We start from the raw sequence: 21,437 nt of genomic DNA on the forward strand, positions 1-21,437 counted from the left end.
TGACTAAAGGATAAAATGGTGCTGATCAAAGAGCAGGAATAGAGACAGGAAAAGATAAAGAGACACACTGTCTGAATTTGCAGCACTGCACTAAAAACCACTGGCTATGGGGGCCGAAAGCACTATATGCCTGACATCTGCAAAGTCAGTGGCAAACTAGCTCACAATTCAATAGCAGGAGGGCCAATAAAGATTGCATTGGAACTGTACCACTCTGAGAGCAAGGGAGAGGTTTAAAAAGACTTGACAATAATACCACATCAGTCTGAATATAGTCTGCACTCTTTCCCCAATTCTGGCTTGCATAAAACCTGAGACAGGTCTATAATCGCTGTATTAACAGGTAGAAAAGCTGTGATTTAAGGTGGGACCTTTTGTATAACCATTGCCAGTCCTTCTCAACAGGTGGCACTGGTTGCCCAGAGAATTGTTCATTATGAGTGGAATCTAGAAACCGTGAAAGACACTGGATGCTGCCAGCGATTTATGGTATTTTTCCTCCCCGCTTTCAAAGAGATCTCATTTTAGGAGTGTGGCCTGCATTCGACAGCGACTTATATGCAGACTAATATGGTAGTTGGTGATCATAGGCCCTTCTTTTCCCACAATTGTGTTTTAGGGGGGGAAATTAAAATAAATAAGAGGCAAGAGGGGAAAGAAGATAGATATAGAGAGGTGTTTTTAAAAAGCCACATTACCAGGGACAAGAGGGGACAGGGACAAACTAGGCAACAAAACCGCAAGGGTAAAGAGCAGGAATAACACCGGCCAACCCAAACCAAAAACCACACAGGACACCCGTTGAAAATTAACTGCACAAGCAGCTGGTAGCAAGGCTGGACACTGAGCTGAGCTAGTGGTGGGGTCCTACCTTGAACTGGTCTCGGAGGTGGGGATGCATCTGTTAAAGAGAGAATCACCATTGCAAGAAATCCGACAAGGCTGCCTGTCTTGGCTTTCGTCTCACATTACGCTGCCGGGAGGGTGGGGGTCGGGGTAGGGGCTTAGGCGACTGCAATCTTAAGTACAGTGGTTTTCAAACCGGGTGTCTAGGACCCCAGGAGCTCTTTTGAATCTTACCAGGCTAGTAGGGAAAGCGGGAAAGGTGTCAGTCAATGCAGGGGTGTGTGTGTGTGTGAAAACTATTGCTGTGGACAACTGGCCCAGAATCGGTGGGTCTCAAACTTTGGGGCATCAACCCCAGGGATGTGCAGGGGGAGTTGGTGTGGGAGATAAAAGTTCCAGAGAAGGGAGAAGATCCCACAAGAGGCAGACCCAGAGCCACATTCCTGCAAACAGCGCTGGTTTCGCATTGCAGCTGCCAGCAACGGAAGCTAAAAACCTTGCATTGCACAAATCAGGAAGTGGGTGGTGCTATGTGCAAAGACGTTACATGCTCATATGCTGAAGGGGAGGTTTCCAGTGGAAGGCGATGCTCAGAAGATCTCCAACCCACCCACCCCGTCCCTGAACTTAAAGAAAGAAAGACACAGTGATGCCTAGGTTTTTGTTTTTTTCTCAAGGCAAGAAACAAGGCACAACAGACCTGGTCAACGCAACATGCAAAAGGAGAGAGCGTGCTACCAAAATTATCTGCAAAATGCAGGGATTCCATGGGAAATGTTCCTTGGCAGGGCGGGGGCAGAGGGGGACGGACGGACAGATGTGGAAAGGATTCCCTGAAAATATTACGTTTCCGATTTCCACGCTCCAGCAGCCAGTGCAAAGGGAGAGCACGCAGGAATGGGAAAGCAGCACTGGGAGGGAATCCGAAGAAACTGGGAGCTTACCAGAAAGCGTTGTCTGCTTTGCCTTCTTTGCCGGAGCCAGATCGTCGGGTCTGCACTCAGAAAAAGATGCCGTTCTGCTTGTTGCTGGGGTCTGAAGGGGAACAGAGAAGCCAGAAAAAAGGGGGTTAGTGGCTCGCTAACACACACAGCCCCAATCCAGCCCACCAAAACACAGTGGAAGGAGATGAAATCCCTCTGCCTGCTCTTTAGAAATCTCCCCTAAAGGGCAGGAAGAGGAATCTCCCACCTCTCATCTTGGTACTGAACGCCACAGCACCAAGACAGGAGATAAATCCTTACTCTTTAAATGTAAAAGGCAACATTCCCAGTGCTGGAGCAGGGAGGGCTGTCTACCTAAGTTTGTGTGCATTTGTTCCTGTGGCGAGCATGAATGCGTATTGAGTGTGCCTGCATGTGATCTATGCGTGAACTGGCATGTGACCCTTGAAGGGGTGGCTGGATCAGTGTGGGTCCTCGGGCCAGGAAATAAGCCACCCTTGTGCTATAGGGTTATTATTATTTCTTACCGGCAGGTCCCGCCTTTTCCTGCAAGGAGCTCAAGGCGGCCTTACAAGGTTCTCTCCTCCCTCCTTTAATCCCTGTGAGGTAGGTTAGAGTGGGAGGTAGTGACTAGGCCCAAGGTCACCTAGCGAGCTTCAAGGCCATCTGGAGTTTTGAACCCTGGTGGCACGTGGGTGGCGCTGTGGGTTAAACCACAGAGCCTAGGGTTTGCCGATCAGAAGGTCGGCGGTTCAAATCCCCACAACGGGGTGAGCTCCCATTGCTCGGTCCCTGCTCCTGCCCACCTAGCAGTTCGAAAGCGCATCAAAGTGCAAGTAGATAAATAGGTACCACTCAGGCGGGGAGGTAAATGGCGTTTCCGTGCGCTGCTCTGGTTCACCAGAAGTGGCTTAGTCATGCTGGCCGCATGACCCAGAAGCTGTACGCCGGCTCCCTCGGCCAATAAAGCGAATGAGCGCTGCAACCCCAGAGTCAGTCACGACTGGACCTAATGGTCATGGGTCCCTTTACCTTTACTCCCATGTTCTAGTCTGACACTGTTAACCACTCCGGCTTTCAGGTTTGCAGTACCAGCCTTACCGAGGAGCTGCCGCTGGCGTTGAGGAGGAAGTTTGCCGTGTGGGCTGCCGTGGGAGGCTGGTTTGGGATGGGCCGGTGTCCCAGTGCCATGCCGACAATGGCAGTCATGTGGGTCTCCGTACCAAAGACGTGGATAGGAATGCCAGTAGTTTTCCCTGAATGCAAAAGAAAAAGAGCAGAATCAGAAGAGGCTGCAGCCTCCCTGCAAAGACTCACTCTAGAAATACAGTCATACCTCGGGTTACAGACACTTCAGGTTGCGTTTTTTTGGGTTACGGACCGCCGAAACCCGGAAGTACCAGAACGGGTTACTTCTGGGTTTCGGCAGTCGCACATGCGCAGAAGCACTAAATCACGCTTTGCGCAGAAATGCAGAAACGCACTGCACCGTTGTGGGTTGCAAACGTGCATCCCACATGGATCATGTTTGCAACCTGAGCGTCCACTGTATGGTGAAGTTAAAGAGAGGCCTTGCTTTATCATGAGTACACAGCAATGACGATCACCGGTTAAGTTTAGGACTACTGGGAAACAGTGTAAGAGAGAAGTCTTAATCTAGCAGCATAAAAAAAATGTAGCCCGAATTGTCAAAAGTTGGAGTTACCAAGTCTTTAACGCCCTGGGGCCAGCCACTGGTTTTTAAACAGAGAACCATGTTTTGAACGGAGCAAGCACTGGAAAGTCTGCTGGCTTTCCTTCGCCTGCTTCTGGGCTCAAGTTCAAGAGATTGGCTGAGGGGCATGTAGGATCTTTTTATCAGCCATGCTGGAAGTCAGATGGGGAACCCAGGGGCCATATTGAGAAACCTTTTGTTGCCGGCTGTCATCAACGCTCTTTAAATGAGGCTAAGGACCCGGGCTGAGAGCAAAAACAAATGAAAGCAAATGAGGAAGCTGGAAGTACCGTATTTTTTGCTCCATAACACTCACTTTTTTCCTCCTAGAAAGTAAGGGGAAATGTCTGTGCGTGTTATGGAGGGAATGCCTACGGGTGGCGGAGGGGATCTGCTGCAGTCGTGAGCAGAGGATCCATGGTTCCCCTTCCTTCCCTCCTCCGTGGCTCGCTTTGAAACAGCAAAGCGGGAGAAGAGCCACTGAGTGGGGAGAAGAGAGGGACAGAGAGCCTGGTTACAAAGCACAGATCCACATAGATCCTTAGGATTTTTGCACTGGGTCACCCCAAATTCACCATCAGATCACATAGCATGTCCATGGCTACAGCTTGCACCAAAAAAATCATGCACCCACTGTTGCCTGGGGCCGCAGTGGTGCAAAAGCGTGGTTACAAAGCATGGATCCACATGGATCCTCAGGATTTTTGCATTGGACTACCCCAAACTCACCGTCAGATCACATGTCTGTGGCCACAGCATGAACCACAAAAATCATACATCCACTGTTTCGTTTAGAATATTTTTTCTTCTTCTTTTCCTCCTCTAAAAACTATGTGCGTGTTATGGTCAGGTGCGTGTTATAGAGCGAAAAATACGGTATTTGAAGTTTAAATAATCCTCAGGGTTTTGCTCACCTACTTCCCCCATGACTCGTAAGCCCTCCTGGTAGTTTGGGCCTCCTCTCCTCACGAAGATCCTGACCTCATGCTCTTTCAGAGGACCCTGATAATCTTTAATAGCCCTCACAATGCCCTGCAGAAGGAAATATTAAAAACAGAGAATCACGCACAGACACTCATGGCTAGCTCTAGCTATCAAGCCAACAAAATCCACACTAATGATGCTCACACCACATCTCTCTGCCTCGCCTGATCTTGCCTCCTCTCACCACAGAAGCTGAAGGACAGGCTACCTTGGTCAGTGCACTGCAACTAGGATGAAAGACTAGAGGCAGTACCTATCTTTTGATCCTCGCAAGAGTACTGAACCTCATCACAGCGCTGCAACTTGCCCCAGACAAAACCTAAGTTCCCTCGGCACTCGCACAGACAGTGCTGAGTCAACAACCTATTCAATTCAGTTCCAATCCACCCTGGAAACTCAGCAAAACGTAAATGTTTCTTTACCAGCGTACTCAGAGAGGATGCTAATATGAATGACCAGTGCCAGGCACCTTTTTGGGATCAACTTTACCTTAAAGGTGGCAGCCACGTTGGTAAAGTTAGCAATGCTCCCTCCGATGATCAGGATTTTGCCTGTGCAAGGTAGAGGAAGGAACAAGAGGGAAGAGAAAGGAGTTGATTTGTTAAGAAATACCAGAACATAATTCTAGGCCTGGAGCGCTTTAGAAGCAGCTGATAGGCAGGAGCAGGGCTGGATTTAGGTTTGATGAGGCCCTAAGCTACTGAAGGTAACGAGGCCCTTTATATGTCCAGCTGTCCTTTGTCAACAACAAATAGTCGCTGTTTTTTGTGTTGAATATATGCTATATGGTAACTGATGGACCTGATAGGTATCTAAAGCCGTTTGCACCTAACAAAATATGTATTTTATCAAAGTAATTGTTGAACTGAAATACAATTAAGAAGAAGTATATTAACAGTGAAATACAATGAAGTAGTAGTATATTAATAGTGAAATAATTATTAAGCTCTAACTTAAAATGATTTTTTATTCATAACAAACTTAATAATGCAAACACGTTGGCATTTGGCAATAACAAGAGTTCCTTTAGAAACACAATTTACAAAGACTCATAGTCTCTAGAAACTCACTATAAAATGAAATAATAATAGGTGTAAATATATGATGCAAACTACTAATAATTATAAATAGCTTTATTAATATGAAATTAAGGTTATAACCTGTACAATGCAATTGTCGTTAATACAATGGATTTTTTATATAATGTCAGTATCACCATAGCAGCCCACACTGTTCATTGGAACAGCAGACCTTTGTACCCTGCTACACTTAGTGAGTGTAAAATACGGTATTTCTAGTAATAGGTACATCCAGTTTTCCTTTAATTTTTTGGGGGGCCCCCAAGAGAGTGGGGCCCTAAGCTATAGCTTGTTTAGCTTATATGTAAATCCAGCACTGGCCAGGAGGATGCTCCAATATAGACGTTGGTCATTTTAAAATAACATGCACACATTGGTTCCCTGAAGAAATTCTGAATGCACCTAGATGTCTCTGGGGGTGGGAGAAAAGCTGTCTTTTGGAAAGCTTTGCACAAACCCAATCGCTCATTATCAGCACATTCAGCAGCAAGCAGTTGCAGGACTTAAATGCTTACCAGCTTCTTTGGAAGGTGTTGGTGAAAATGCACCAGGGTAGAAGTCCTGTAGGGTCTGGTTGAGGCTAGGCCTTCCTAGAGGACCACTGGGGCAGGGAGTCTCAGTCTCCAAAGGATCTAGCTGGTTATGGGGCCAGGAGGCCATTAGGCTGCCCCTCAGCTTTCACTGAGCCAGGTAGGAGCATTTCCAGGTCAGAAACCAGGTCCTTCCTGCTACTGTTTCTTCCTCTTGTCCCTCCTCCTCTCACCTCTCATTGACCTTCTCCTCTTTCCCCTCCGAGTTTCTCTACCTGCCAGCTCCCTCTCTTCTCTTTATCTGCTTCTCCCTTGCTTGTTGTCACATTCTTTTTCCTGGCCAGCCCAGCATGGACCATTAACTGGGTCATTTCTAGGCACTAGGATGGGTTCAAGAGAACGGTGGTTCCAATGTCTGACTGCCAAGGTGTTGCGTTGAAGAGCAACAAGTAATTCCATGAAACAGCTTTCCACAGTAAACCACACTCCTGACACACAAAAGGCGCACCCAAGGTTTCTACATCCACACACAAAACACACCTTTCTCCATTCCACATCTAAGCATTGTCACAGTTCAGCAGCACATTCCAGGAAGGCCAAAAACACTCAAGAAAGATGTGGAGCATGACTGGTCAGCGGGGGAGTTGGTTGGGGAGTGGGATGGCCTCCTGGACCAATCAGAACGGTCCCTGTCAGGAGTTCAGCCTACACTCGATTAGGACAATGGCAGAGACACATGCCCAACTGGCATGTTCTCTCCCTCCTGGCCGATCGTTCGGGAGCTTCAAAAGCTTTCTTCAGCCTGAACGTCACAGCGACCGATGCCAACAGACACCCGCACACTTAGGGATCCGTAGAGTTTGCGCATCATGCGTAACAGACCTCAGCAACGCAGCATTTTGGCTAACCTACTTTATTTACATATAAACACACACGGAGCACTGCAACATGGCTCCCTCTCTCTCTAGCATCAGACAGCAAAGAGAAAAAGAACAAGGGACAATAGGTCCCACTTCATGGAACAGAGTAACACAAACATCCTGTCTCCATCACTTCCCACTCTGTGGAGTCAAAACATATACTGTTGTGTGAAAGACAACAATCCCGTGACTGCAATCATGGAGCAGGAATTCTAACAGTCCCCAGGCTTGAGGTGCCCCCACCCCCTCTTTTACCTTCTGGGTGCTTTTCCCGTGTCATGAGGGAGAGGATAGTCTTGGCATAGTCGTAGGTCTGCTGTTCACTGGGAGCTCCAGAATATTCACCATAGTTGGCGAGTTCGTTCACCCCACCAAGGTCACAGATGGTGTCACTAAGTGGAAGGCACACAAGTGATATTAAGAAGGTTTAGTCAGCGAAACTAAGGATGCCCATAAGGCCCTGTGGAAAGCGGAGCAAGAACGAGGCTGCGTTCCTAGTTCACGACGAGAAACTGAGGCAAGAGCATCAGCTAGCCTGGCTGAACTGCTCTTCAGAGTCAGAAAATTCTGCCATAGTAGTTAAATAAAATGCCCATGTGATAACACGGCAGCTCAGCCAACAGTGGGAGGTGGTGGTGAGGTTTTGAACTTTGCAGAAACAGAGAAGCCAGTTTAGTTAGCGAGGATTAGAACCCACTTAGCAGAATTGAAGTGTGTGCATGCGTATCAAATTATCTTGCATAAAATATCCTCGGCTTCCCAAAGTTAAGTGTTGGTAAGAATTTACCCAGCAGTGTTCATAACTGAGCCTAAGCAGAGTTTCTTCCAGCCACCATGGCAACTGGGAGAAAAATGTGGCAGGACCACCATGCCTCCCTCCCAAGCATTGATATGTGAAGCCGTGTTCCACATACCTAAACACCTGAGAATTCTCACTATACATTTTTGCTACAATTGCATTTTGAAAGCAAAGCAAAAATAGCAGAGATTCCCAGGGTGGCAAATCATGTATCAGGTTATCAGTCCGTGTATTTATATGGAATATGTTGTCTAAGGCCTAAGCGTAGGCTCCATTTCAGGGACAGCAAAATCTCCTAAGTATTAAGGGCAATGTACCGCCGAGAGAGTTCCAGGGACCTCTCAAAAGTCTCATCATTCCATTCCAACAATGATTAACCCGTGTGGGATGATTGGGCAAGGAAGAGCAAATGATGACTAATCAAAAGATGGAATTGGAGTTGAACCATACATTATTTAGCTGCCACTCCCACAAGATATGCGCTTGGTACCTGTACACTACAGAGGCGCCGCCTCCAGCCACCATAGTCCATATTCTGCCTTTGGGATTCAAGATGGTCAACTTTAGGCTGGCTCCACTCTTGGCGTCTAGGTCAGCAATATAGGCTTCCTGCAGACAAGAACCCTCATATTATTAGAATCAAAACTTCTAAGGACAAAACAGTAAACTCCACACTTCTCTCATAACACAAAGCCAGGGGCATTTGTGAGGGGAAATAAAGGAGGAGGGAGTAATTCTTTCCCCATCTTTCCATTCCCCCCCACAAATGCCCGTAGATCAATTTAAATGACACTCGCTCACCCATTGAGTTATGAAGCCAGATAAATGTCTTTTCTGGAGTCAAAATGGGGCAAGGTGCACATCTTTGCACTCATTTCTGTGTTTTCACACACCTATATTGAAACCAATGTTTCCAAAGATAAAATCTAGTCCCACCCTCAGGAATTTACAAGGTGTGTCATCGATCATGGCTCCTCTCCCCCTACATCAATACGATTCCATGATTCCTTGAGGGAGGTCACGACATTTGGCACACCTTTTACACAGGCATTCCCTTGATCTCTCAACCCAAGTCTCCTGTTAAGCTGAATATAATAATGATAATTAAAATAATAATAATAATAATAATAATAATAATAATAATAATAAATAATGATGATGATGATGTAAACAAGCCTGTAAGGTCAAGGCCAGGTCTGAGGAGGAGGCCACAGGCATGATAAACTTCCCCACTCTTTCACCCAAAAAAAACTAACGAGGCAGAAGGGTTGGGTGGCAGTGTTGAAAGCAGCAAAACTCTATCTGCTCAGTAGTATTTCTGTAGCATTCCCCAGTGGTGTTTGACGGGGGCAGAGGTACTGAGGATAACAGCGTTGGAGGGATTCAGCCACCGCCTGGACTGGGGTTTCTCTTCAAAGTATCAAGCCACTAAAAAAAACCCATTATTATTATTATTATTATTTCTAAAAAAGGCAGCCAGGTATCAGTTGTATTTGTTCCTCCAGGGATAATGGACCCCTGTGCTTGCCCCACCCTGTCAAGTATGGATACCAGGCTTGTCATCCTAGCAATTTTATACTGTGAGGTGCTATGGGAATCTAATAAATTTTAGTTAAACAATTCCAGGCCAATGTAAATCTCTGGTGCAAATATTAGATCTGAAGAGGAAGGAAGTTGGACTACCCCAGGTCCCAAATAATGCTGTAGAAGCACCCCCCCCCCAAATGAGAGGGAGAAAAACCAGTGAAAAACAGGAGGGGTGCTTTCTGTTCATCTCCAAGGTTAGCCAAACTACCACAGCTACCACTGGAGGGACGGACGAAAGAACCGATGTTCAAGAAAGGTGTACGAAGAAAAAGGGGGTTGATGAAGTGATTAGGTGGGGGCCCAAACCTCAGTTAATAACAGAGATTGTGCTGCTCCTACCCTGTGAATTTTGAGAACATTTCTTTCTGATCTTGCAGAGGCCAGACCCAAGTTCATTAACATTCTTAACAAGTGTAGAGTCTAAGAGTCTTCATTAGTGCCTGGCAAGGGGGATGATTCAGTGAGGTCGTGCTTTTTTTTAAAAAAAAATAACTCATCCATTAGAAACCTGGCCAAATTGAGTTAAGTGTCAGCACTTGAGCAATAACACACTAATGGGGATTGGCGGGCAGGGAAGAAAAGAGGTATCTAAATGGATTTCTTGGCCAGACAACAATTCTTTTTTTAAAAAAAACAACAGCCTTCCACCTTGGTTTGTATTTTGTGCAATTGCTGTAATTACTAAATTAAGAAATGCCAGAGCATCAGATAACCACTGGAGACATTCTGCCAAGCAACAAGACACAGGGGATTTTGGGAGACCAAAATGTTCTGATGGGAATTCGGATTTCGAGACGGAGGCTTTTTTGCACGTTAGCTGGAGTCAAGGAGCCTCACGCTCAACAGAACGCACTTAGGCCACCTTAATTCCCTAACACCACCCTGAGAGCAGCCCTTTTCGTTTACCTCTGGATAAGCCTCTCTTCCAAAGGGAGGGGGGAAATCCACATCGCCCCATTTCACTTTGCAGATATAGTCAGCCGTTGCGTCGATCTTCGCAGCGAGGTCAAGAACGTAAACGCCATCTGCGGTTACAACTTTGTTGGCGAGGGGAGAGGGGGAGACAGAAGGAGGAGGTCAGCATGAACCTGCTAACAAGGACAAACAAATGGGAAAGCATCTAGTTTCAAGGTGTTGCCTAGGTAAGAAATGGTTCTCAATTTCATGGGGTCTTTCCCTGTTGAGTGCTGAACCAGATCCACCACCACAGCACAACCAGCACCTTCCAGTGGCTGGGGCACACTTCTGGAATAAATCTGGACGCAGAAAAGACAGGGGTGGCTAACATCTACCCAAGACCCACAGCCAGTCCACGCTGAACAAGGTCAACTCCATACATGGTCACTTTCTGTGATATTTATGTGCCAAAGTGCCTTTTAGCCTGCAGCAAACTACTTCTGACCATTATGAACATGGCTGCAGGCTGCTTCACATCGCAGGAGTACCCCAGAAAACAAAACAAAACAAAAAAAGCATCCAAAGACTCAGAACAAAACCTTTACTTAGAAAATAAACACAGTGGATCCTGAAGTATTTTTTAAAAATGTGTCTCCCTCAGGGCCTGAAAGAGGAGCTAGACTTTCCCCTTTTATCTTTACTGGGTGAAAGGCCAGTAACATTGCGTAACACATGAATAAGCCAACTTTCACTGGACAGAAATGTGCTCTCTTACAAATACCCCTCTTACAACTATCTCCTGAATGCATTAAGTGTATAATAGTTTAATGATGATCTGTGGGTCGTCTCCCCCTCCTTTTTCATGAAGACACCTGGGTCTGGTTATTAAGTATTTAGTTCTTTTAATCTGAGAGGTGGGTTTTTAGTGGCTTTTTTGTTATTTGTTTGATTGTATATTTCGATTAAGGATGTTTTAATATTACGTGTATTTTAATTGTGGGTTGGTTTTATAGTTGCAAACCACTTGGAAGCCATATTGGCATATAAGCAGTATGTATATTTAACAACAACAAGAAGTGGCAGGCAAATTTGTCATCCCCACCCCCACCTCTGCTTCCTTCATGTACCCACCACGGGCCAAAAGAAGCCCCTGGGAATTATAGAGCTGGGGGAAGGGAAAGTCACACATCATGCAATACACCAACCATGCCTGCTACATGAAGCGAGGATGCAGTGAATTTGCACAATATATCCCATGTCAAATAAAATTAGATAAATCAAAATATTAAGTGATCCTCAGAAATAAAGGATCCTACATGTGCTGGTCAAAGTGGATTTCTCAGGACCAGACTAGATGTGATGCTAAACATCATTGTTCTTCATCATTCACCCTCTTTTTCGTTTATTTTAATTTATTTTTTTTTAAAGCTGGGAGGGGACATGGTTGTTATTTTAAACTCACAAGGGAGGGAGAATGACGACAGCGAATTTTATATTGCATCTAGTTTAACCCTCGTTTGATTTACAGAAGTTGAAGATTTGTTCTTCTACACTGTTGGCGAAGACTTCGGTTTCTGGCGGCTTGCGAGAACTCGACGTCAAAATTAATCTCTGGAAAGATTCGCTTGCATCAGTGCTCTCAAAGACTGATGGACACTTTCTACGCTCCGTGTTTGTGGAGGAGGCCTAATTTAAATTACTCTGACAAGAACAAGTTCGTGGAAATGCATTGCCTGTCTGCAGCGAGCGGCCCGTGCTCCATCTTCATTTTCTATTCTACCACACTTCGCCGTATAATTGAGAACTGCAGAATACAGAATGAATGAGATGTGGACATTTCACTGAAAACAACAGAGAGGAGTTACCTAGCGGATTGATTTCCAGGTACGTAAAATATAAGTCTTCGTAAAGATTGAAGAGGCCAGAGATGAAGCTCGCCAAGACACTATATAAAGAAGGCAGAAACACACACAAAATGGGAAAACAGACACAGACACAGACAAATTCATCAAAACCAAATGGGTGCACACCAAAGGCACTCTACATTGGGCCTGTTATACAGCCATATCGTTAGTTCCTTCAGTCTGTCTGCCGTCAGTCCAGCTGAGGTTTCAGACGCCCAGGCCTGAATGAGTCAGACATTGGGACTGCGTCATCTGCCATCGCGATCCCTCCCTAAAGGCCATTTATTATCCGCCTGAAGACGACATTAAAAGGAAAGCAGGCTCCTTCAAAATGTCAGCAGGGCACCTCCATGTCGAGAAAATGATTTTTTAGTGTAAAAAGAAAAGAAAAAAAAGGGGGGGGGAGAACCCAGCCGTTCACCACCACAGAAACAAAAAAAGGACAGGAGAAAAACAGAGGATGTTTTCTCTACCAACCTTTGTGAGTACTAGGGATGCTTTTCTTAAAGACCACAGGTGGACTTCAGACAATTATGCTCGCCATAGCAAGCAGCACTTCCCTATAGCAAGCTGCTGGTCTTCCTCTAGACTTCGAAGCCGCAGAGGCAGGTGAAGGGTTGTCCTGTGGGTTGCGCTGCAGTCCCTGCCACTGCCCCAGCTCCTATGCCGAGATGAAGGCTTGGGGTTGTTTGGTCAAGATGCCTCAAGAGCCTCTGCCATGCAGGGCCCAACAGGAAACCCTCCCTGGGCCAGCTTTTCTTGCTACAGCAAGGAACGCAGGCGGAGGAGAGCTGGGCACTGCTACCCAAAGTTGTTCAGGGCACCTTCAAGCTTTGTTGTCCAGAAGGGTATGTTCCCCTATCCACTGGTGTCTCCTATGGGAATGGCTGGTTGGAGGGGATCTTGTCCAGAGAGGGGCAGAGGGGGCGAAGCAAGTGGCGACTACAAGCTTCGGTGCAAGCCCAGCCAACCACTATAGGGCTGGCCTGCCCCAGCCACAGGTATACCCAGGCCTTGAGTGTGGAAGTCCTGCCTGACCGCTTCAGATGCTAGAGGAGGAACATAACTGAAATCTGATACAGTCATACCTCGGGTTGGTTGCTTCAGGTTGAGCATTTTCGGGTTGCGCTCCGCGGCAACCCGGAAGTAACGGAACGTGTTACTTCCAGGTTTCACCACTCGCGCATGCGCAGGTGCTCAAAATGACGTGACGCGCATGCGCAGAGGCAGCGAATTGCATGCACGAGCAGACGCGGGTTGCCATTCGCTTCAGGATGCAAACGGGGCTCCGGAACAGATCCCGTTCGCATCCAGAGGTACCACTGTACTGAAAAGCAGTTCCTTCCTGTCCCTTTAAACTAAAGCTGGCCCAGAAGCATTTTCCAAACCCTTCCCGGGAACCTCTGCCTACCATATACAATGGTACCCTGGTTTGCAACCGTTTTGGATTACAACAAAGTCAAACCCGGAAGTGTGTGTCCCCTTTTTTGCATTACAACCCTTTTTTTTTATTACAGCCCCCTCCCTTTTTTTGGGGGGGAGGCCCCATTGGGGAAAGTGCGCCTTGGGTTACAACCTGTTTTGGTTTACAACCGGACCTCCGGAACGGGTTATGGTCATAAACCAGGGTACCACTGTAAAAGCAAAACAGAAGACACCTTTTGGATGACTTTGAAGCAAAACTCTTCTCAGGAGTAGGGCTGGTTCTCAACACTGTGCTATATGAGCAGCTAAATACCGTGATGTGCTGATATACCACAACGTCTGGAATTTATCTCGCCTGCTTCTTGTTCCCCCAAGTTAGGGGAGGTAGAAAAAACAGCAGGGATGCATCGCCCAGCCCTAGTGAGCGAGGCTGGATGCCTCCCCTGCTCTCGTGCAAACGAGGAGCGTCGGTCCTTCGTTAAACTGCTCAGATGGGGGATGGGAAGCCTTCCACCACCACCCCCCCAGCTGAGCAAGTGTGTGCAGCAAGGGGCTTCCTCAAGGACACAGGCAGATGGAGTCCAAGAAGGTGCTCACCGAAACCTTCTCAGGATCTGCCTGCCTGAGCCTTTTCCATCCACAGGCAACTAGAGCTGGTGCGATCTGAACGCCATACTGGTTTCGGACAACTTATCAATATATCGCCCAGCTCTACTTGGGGGGGGGAGCTGGGGTACCTAGCCTGCACGGTCATTAAAAAACACGTCTGTCCATAACCCACAATTAACATTTTAATATATGTATAAAAAGAGCAAGATTTCAGAATTACTCTCTCTTGTTCGGCGGGGCATGTGCCAGTAGATGCTTCTTGACGCTGGGCTCATCCAACTTCTCGTCCACGCGCACCAGCAGCTTCTGAGCCTTCGTGTCAACATCCCCCACATCCACGCCGCCCTCGTGGTAGAAAAGCACGTAGTCTCCCTCGCGGGCTGCGTAAATGCACACGTAGAATTCCTCCGCCTGTGGATTTGAGACACCGGGATGGTAAAGGTTTTACCAGACCAAAGAGCAGCAGAGCTTTTTGCGTTTTCGGAACCAATGGAAGTACCGTATTTTTTGCTCTATAAGGCTCACTTTTTCCCTCCTCAAAAGTAAGGGGAAATGTGTGTGCGTCTTATGGAGCGAATGCAGGTTGCACAGCTATCCCAGAAGCCAGAACAGCAAGAGGGATTGCTGCTTTCGCTGCACAGCGATCCCTCTTGTTGTTCTGGCTTCTGAGATTCAGAATATTTTTTTTCTTGTTTTCCTCCTCCAAAAACTAGGTGTGTCTTATGGTCTTATGGAGCGAAAAATACAGTATATGAAGGAGAACACAAGCAGGCTGAGAGCTTCCACTACCCCTCCCTGCAACATTGTTTGTTGCCTCGAGGTGAGGTTATCCAATTTCTCTGCCAAGGTTTTCAAAATTCTTTGGTTTGATTAATAAAAGCCACTCCGTGGGGAAAAGAGTCCTGGAGGAAAGGAGCTGCAACCTTTAAGATGCAAGACTAAAGCTGTGCTCCAGCAATAACTGTTATCCGTGCAAATCTCCGCTTGCGCATAAAAATAAAACTAACCTGTTTGTGTGGCACGAAAGGCTCTATCAAGAAGTTCTTTAGGATGCCCTTAGCTTTGGCAATCTGTGGAAAATGAGAAACAAACATACTCTGGATGAGAAGCCCCATCCAAATATCGAAAACAAAAGGTATTATTCACCCCTGCATTATGAAGTGCTACTTTCTCACAAAATTATTATTATTTCCCTGCCCCTCGCCCTAAGTTCCCAGGGTGGGTTACCACATTTAGGCACAATACCAAAAACAGTTTAAAATAACTTTAAATTACATAAATAAGGGGGTCTTTAAAAGATGCACCTCAAAGGTAAAGAGGTGTGTTTTCAGCATTCACCAGAAGCTATATTAATAAAGGTGCCTCAGTTCCACAACTTAGTGGGCTGCCACGGAAAATGCCTTCTTTTAAGGTCATAAATTAATCTTGCCGCTTTTTATTTGCTTCGTTAATATCCTGCCCGTCCTCAAAAGGAAGCTTATTGCAGCATTTCATCTTGACAACAGCTCGGTTAAGTAGGTGGGGAAGAAATAATCGCAACACTCACTGTGGTTTCATGTCCGAGACGCGGCTTCAGCCAGGCCTTCACCTGTTCCAGGTCAAGATTCACCCCCACCAAGCCAAGTTTGCCACGCCGTTTTATCAGCTGATCAGGCTTCACCACGAGACGCTGGGATTTGGAAAAAAGGAAAACCAAAAGTGGAAAACTAGCCTTACAGGTGATAAGTGAAACACTTGCAAAAAACTTGCCAGTTTCCGAGAAGGGCGAGGCCTAGTTTAGGCGCTTGTACGCTCTCCATGCAAAGAGGTCACATAGCAGAAATAACAAAGAAACCGGCACAGCTAAGATCATAGATAAGTGTTGCTTCCTGGAAGCAATCTGTGCACATTTTTAGCACAAGAAAGCAGACACAACTGTGCAGGCGTTGCTCTCTCCTCATGGCTTAATAATAATAATAATAATAATAATAATAATAATAATAATTTTATTTATACCCCACCCTCCCCAGCCAGAACCGGGCTCAGGGCGGCTAACACCAGTAAAATTACAATAAAAACATAATGGGGGGGGGGGACCAATTTAAAATACGGATTAAAATACAATTTAAAATGCAGCCTCATTTTAATAGTAGCCCATAAATCAAAACCGTAAGGGGAGGGAAACAAAAGGGTCAGACTGAGTCCAAACCAAAGGCCAGGCGGAACAGCTCTGTCTTGCAGGCCTTGCGGAAAAATGTCAAGTCCCGCAGGGCCCTAGTCTCTTGTGACAGAGGTTTCCGCCAAGTCGGGGCCAGTACTGAAAAGGCCCTGGCCCTCATTGAGACCAATCTAGCCACCTTGCGACCTCCAAAGTGTTGTCACTAGTGGACCTTGAGGTCCTCCGCGGGGCATACCAGGAGAGGTGGTCCCGTAGGTACGAGGGTCCTGGGCCGCATAGGGCTAGGACAGTTGGCTGACAAAATATTCAAAAATCATTCCTTCTTTTTTAAATTAGAAAGAGGACAAAACTATTGTGATCATCGGCAGCTTCGATTCCTTACCCTAGTTACAGAAACAAATCAAGTTAGCTGTTAATATTAACACGCTAACAAGCCTGGATAGCTCAGTTGGTTAGAGCAGGCATCCCCAAAGTCGGCCCTCCAGATGTTTTTTTGGGACTACAATTCCCATCATCCTTGCCCACTGGTCCTGTTATCTAGGGATGATGGGAGTTGTAGTCCCAAAACATCTGGAGGGCTGAGTTTGGGGGTGCCTGGGTAAGAGTGTGGTGCTGATAACGCCATGGTTGCAGGTTTGATCCCTTTATTATGGGGCAGCTGCATATTCCTTCATATTGGGGGGGGGGCAGTTTGGACTAGATGATCTTCCGGCTCCCTTCTAACTCTACAATTCTATGATTCACAGTATTTGACCAGTCAGCTGACAAGTGTGGCCATTTGCATATTTGGGGTGCAAACCTTAACTGGCACAGAATCTTAGGTCCTCTGTGTCACCTTGGGAAGTTTTAGGGCCTCGCCCCAGTTTTTAACTGTGCAAGGAGACATCCTGTCCCCAGTTCCTTTCTATAGCTTGGCTGCCATCCAGTTTAATCACATTTAGCCAAACACAGATCTGCCACACAGTCTCATTTTTCTCTCTGATGGAAGGCAGCTGTACTGCTGGCTAATTAAATACCCTGTACTTAGTTATGTGAGTCAGTGGCTGGCATGCCTCAGCGAGGAGAATATAGTTTTCCGTGAGCTTTGCCGGAAGGCAGCAAGGGCTCCGGGTGGCTTTCTGAATTAATTCAAGGATTAATAGGATCCTCAAAGCAAGAGCTGGAAGAAATGTTTTTGGATCCTTACACGCTGGCATGAGTGTTTCGGCTTGCGGTTATGTTAGGGCTCCCCTGTGGTGAGTGGAATTACTTACAGCTGACCAGACAGGGAAGTGGAACAAGTACCAATGCAATTGAGGGGAGGCAATTTAAGATAGTTAAAGCTATGGTTTTCCCAGTGCAGTGGTACCTCGGGTTACATACGCTTCAGGTTACAGACTCCGCTAACCCAGAAATAGTACCTCGGGTTAAGAACTTTGCTTCAGGATGAGAACAGAAATCGTGCTCCGCCGGTGCAGCGGCAGCAGGAGGCCCCATTAGCTAAAGTGGTGCTTCAGGATAAGAACAATTTCAGGTTAAGAAACGAATTAAGTACTTAACCCGAGGTACCACTGTAGTAATGTATGGAAGTGAGAGATGGACCATAAAGAAGGCTGATCGCCGAAGAACTGATGCTTTTGAATTATGGTGCTGGAGGAGACTCTTGAGAGTCCCATGGACTGCAAGGAGATCAAACCTATCCATTCTGAAGGAAATCAGCCCTGAGTGCTCACTAGAAGGATAGATCCTGAAGCTGAGGCTCCAATACTCTGGCCACCACATGAGAAGAGAAGACTCCCTGGAAAAGACCCTGATGTTGGGAAAGATGGAGGGCACAAGGAGAAGGGGACGACAGAGGACGAGATGGTTGGACAGTGTTCTCAAAGCTACCAGCATGAGTTTGACCAAACTGCGGGAGGCAGTGGAAGACAGGAGTGCCTGGCGTCCTCTGGTCCATGGGGTCACGAAGAGTCGGACACGACTAAACAACAACAACAATTTAAGAGAAATGTCACCCTGAGAATTTACATTACTTTTCCTAAGTCGTGGTGAAGTGTGCAGGGCATAGCACCTTCGACTCGTGGCTGGTGAAAGCTCAGTTCAGCCCTTTTCCACCTCCTTCATCACTAGCTTCTTATGACTGAAAGCAAATTGGTGTGATTTAAAATGCGGCTGGAGAATCTCACATGTGGCCCTGTGGGCCTTTTTGTTTGGCCCTCAAGACTCTTCCCCTGGATGCACACACCTTTCTCTGCTCCTGTATCACATTCCACTTGTTTTTGCCTGACTGCAATGTCCCCTTGAATCCTTACAATGCCTCTTGCTTGTCTGGAATGAGGACAGGTGGTGGTGGGGAGGCCTGTGTATATAGAAACCAACCTCCTGTACGAAAGCAAACGTTTCCATGTGCTGGTTCATGCACTTTTGGCTTCGGCCCTGCCAGCCACCATTATGTGGCCCTGGAAGGATTCTCAGAAGGAGATGTCACCCTCAGACTGAAAAAAAACGTTCCCAATCCCTGCATTAAAAGGAAAGGTGGGACGTGCATTAATTCTTTAGCAAAAGGTGGACTGCGTTGACCGAGAGTGGTGGGAAGTCTGAACAGTTGCAGGTCACTTCTTGACTGCTGGAGTTCTATCATCCATCTCTTCCTGGACCATCTGCATTTTAAATTGTATTTTAACCCGTATTTTAATTAACTGGGGTTTTTTTCTTTCCTATTATGTGTTATTGTAATTTTATTGGTGTTAGCCGCCCTGAGCCCGGTTCTGGCCGGGGAGGGCGGGGTATAAATAAAAAAAAACCTATTATGTCAATGTCTGGAGGCGGTTGGAGGATGGATGGCGGCTAACGGATTGAGATTGAATCCTGACAAGACAGAAGTACTGTTCTTGGGGGGCAGGGGGCGGGCTGGTGTGGAGGACTCCCTGATCCTGAATGGGGTAACTGTGCCCCTGAAGGACCAGGTGTGCAGCCTGGGAGTCATTTTGGACTCACAGCTGTCCATGGAGGCGCAGGTTAATTCTGTGTCCAGGGCAGCTGTTTACCAGCTCCATCTGGTATGCAGCTGAGACCCTACCTGCCCACAGATTGTCTTGCCAGAGTGGCGCATGCTCTGGTTATCTCCCTCTTGGACTACTGCAATGCGCTCTACGTGGGGACACCTTTGAAGGTGACTCGGAAACTGCATTTAATCCAGAATGCGGCAGCTAGACTGGTGACTGGGAGTGGCTGCCGAGACCATATAACACCGGTCCTGAAAGATCTTCATTGGCTCCCAGTACGTTTACGAGCACAATTCAAAGTGTTGGTGCTGACCTTTAAAGCCCTAAACGGCCTCGGTCCAGTATATCTGAAGGAGCATCTCCTCTCACATCATTCAGCCTGGACACTGAGGTCCAGCGCCAAGGGTCTTCTAGCAGTTCCCTTGCTTCAAGAAGTGAGGCTACAGGGAACCAGACAGAGGGCCTTATCGGTAGTGGAGCCTGCCCTGTGGAACGCCCTTCCAGCAGATGTCAAGGCAATAAACAACTATTTTACTTTTAAAAGACAACTGTTTAGGGAAGTTTTTAACGTCTGATGCTGTATTGTTTTTAATATTCAGTTGGAAGCCGCCCAGAGTGGATGGGGAAACCCAGCCAGATGGGCGGGGTATAAATAATAAATTATTATTGTTGTTATTATTATTATTATTATTATTATCATAATCTTTTATAACCGAGACCCTAAGAAGCCAAGGGTCTATTACAGCACGAAGGCAAGCATTATGAATGCCAGCACATAGTGGGACCAACGCTTCTTGCCCATGGGCAAAAGGTTTAGCCTGTTTTGGAGAGCTCCTCTTCCTCAAACACGTTAGAGTGGATGGAGTCCTTTATGTAAGCATTCCCGATGCCCATGAACTTTCAGCTGTGTACATTCCATTGTCTGCGCAACAAGGAGGCTTAAAAGCATTTTGTTCTGGGCCCGTATAACTTCTTTTTTGCTTTGTGGGGTGGTGGGGAACAACAACTACAGCCGGTTCTGCTCACCTCAGTCAAGAGCCAGGGGTGATCTTGGATTAGCCGATCCCAGTCGGTATCAGGAGTCACTCTGGCATATCTGAAGCGGTTCTGGATGGCTGAGGACGTGCAGATATATTTGTACAAGAATTCCTTCCCCGTCTGCTCCGAAATTGCTTTGGCGGACATGGCTACCTAATGCAAACGTTAAAAAAAAGGAGGATACACCCAGGTCAGTGATTTTAAAAGGTTTTGATGAAAAATGTAAATCCTAGAATGTAATTTAATACGGCCTTCGATCTGGAGGTACTGCTTCTCCAGCACAGTCCCAAATGGTAGTCACAAGACAATATTCCTAATGGGCAGTACCACTTGAAATGCGGGGGGGGGGGGGACACAGAATAAATGGATGCTCCCCTTTGTAAAACAAACTGGGAGTGCTGGTGGCACATAAGAGCTTCTGTCCTCCAAGGCAGAAGTGACTGCCTTTTTTCCAAATTCAAGGTCACACCCACACCTTAAAGCACATGGGCTTCCCCAAGGAATCCTGGGTACTGCAGTTTATCCCTTGCTGAGTCTTAATTCCCAACGATCTTAATAAACTACAATTCCCAGGATTCTTTGGGGGGAAGCCATGTAATTTAAATGTATAGTGCAAATGTTACCCAGACTGAATTTTCACTGTGGTTTTTTTGGCTTTTGGTGAGTCCACTCTGTGCCAATAACCAAGTTGAGACCAAATAAAGCTTTCCAAAAAGAATATGGAAGTTCAAAAGCATTTGACCGTGCTCTCAACCCATTAGTCCCAGAAAAGTACAAATATGTATAATATTTTGAACTTGTCTTCCGGGGAAGGAATTTATTTTTAAAAAGGCATTAACAAAACCACTCACCAGGGTTACTATGGTGACAGGGTCGCCCCTGCTCCAGCAGATGAATTACGTAATAGTGGGGTTTTTTGTTTTACTATTGCCTATTATTATTAGCCCAAATTCAAAAGGAGATAGATGAAGTCAAGGCAGTTACTTCTGTTCAAGTGATTGTCCCTATGCTAACTGGAG

At 46.5% G+C, this 21,437-nt stretch overlaps 1 protein-coding gene across 2 annotated transcripts in view; it reads right to left on the bottom strand.

Annotated features, from left to right (window-relative positions):
* ACLY (ATP citrate lyase) overlaps positions 1-21,437 on the bottom strand; it is a 58,960-nt gene that overhangs the window by 23,460 nt on the left and 14,063 nt on the right. The window contains exons 2-14 of one of the 2 annotated variants that reach the window (XM_083469505.1): positions 20,407-20,571; positions 15,785-15,907; positions 15,246-15,308; positions 14,459-14,649; positions 12,166-12,245; positions 10,310-10,440; positions 8,307-8,425; positions 7,273-7,409; positions 4,978-5,039; positions 4,419-4,536; positions 2,892-3,046; positions 1,791-1,881; positions 872-901 (exon numbers count right to left, since the gene is read on the bottom strand). In XM_083469505.1, coding sequence (XP_083325631.1) covers positions 872-901; positions 1,791-1,881; positions 2,892-3,046; positions 4,419-4,536; positions 4,978-5,039; positions 7,273-7,409; positions 8,307-8,425; positions 10,310-10,440; positions 12,166-12,245; positions 14,459-14,649; positions 15,246-15,308; positions 15,785-15,907; positions 20,407-20,565 — 1,459 coding nt within the window. In that variant the 5' untranslated portion in view covers positions 20,566-20,571. The remainder of the gene's footprint in view (positions 1-871; positions 902-1,790; positions 1,882-2,891; positions 3,047-4,418; positions 4,537-4,977; positions 5,040-7,272; positions 7,410-8,306; positions 8,426-10,309; positions 10,441-12,165; positions 12,246-14,458; positions 14,650-15,245; positions 15,309-15,784; positions 15,908-20,406; positions 20,572-21,437) is intronic. The other variant, XM_083469506.1, reaches the window with a different exon arrangement.

This window comes from Podarcis liolepis, assembly GCF_965112155.1.
Source record: "Podarcis liolepis genome assembly, chromosome: 13".
NCBI classification, from domain to species: domain Eukaryota; kingdom Metazoa; phylum Chordata; class Lepidosauria; order Squamata; family Lacertidae; genus Podarcis; species Podarcis liolepis.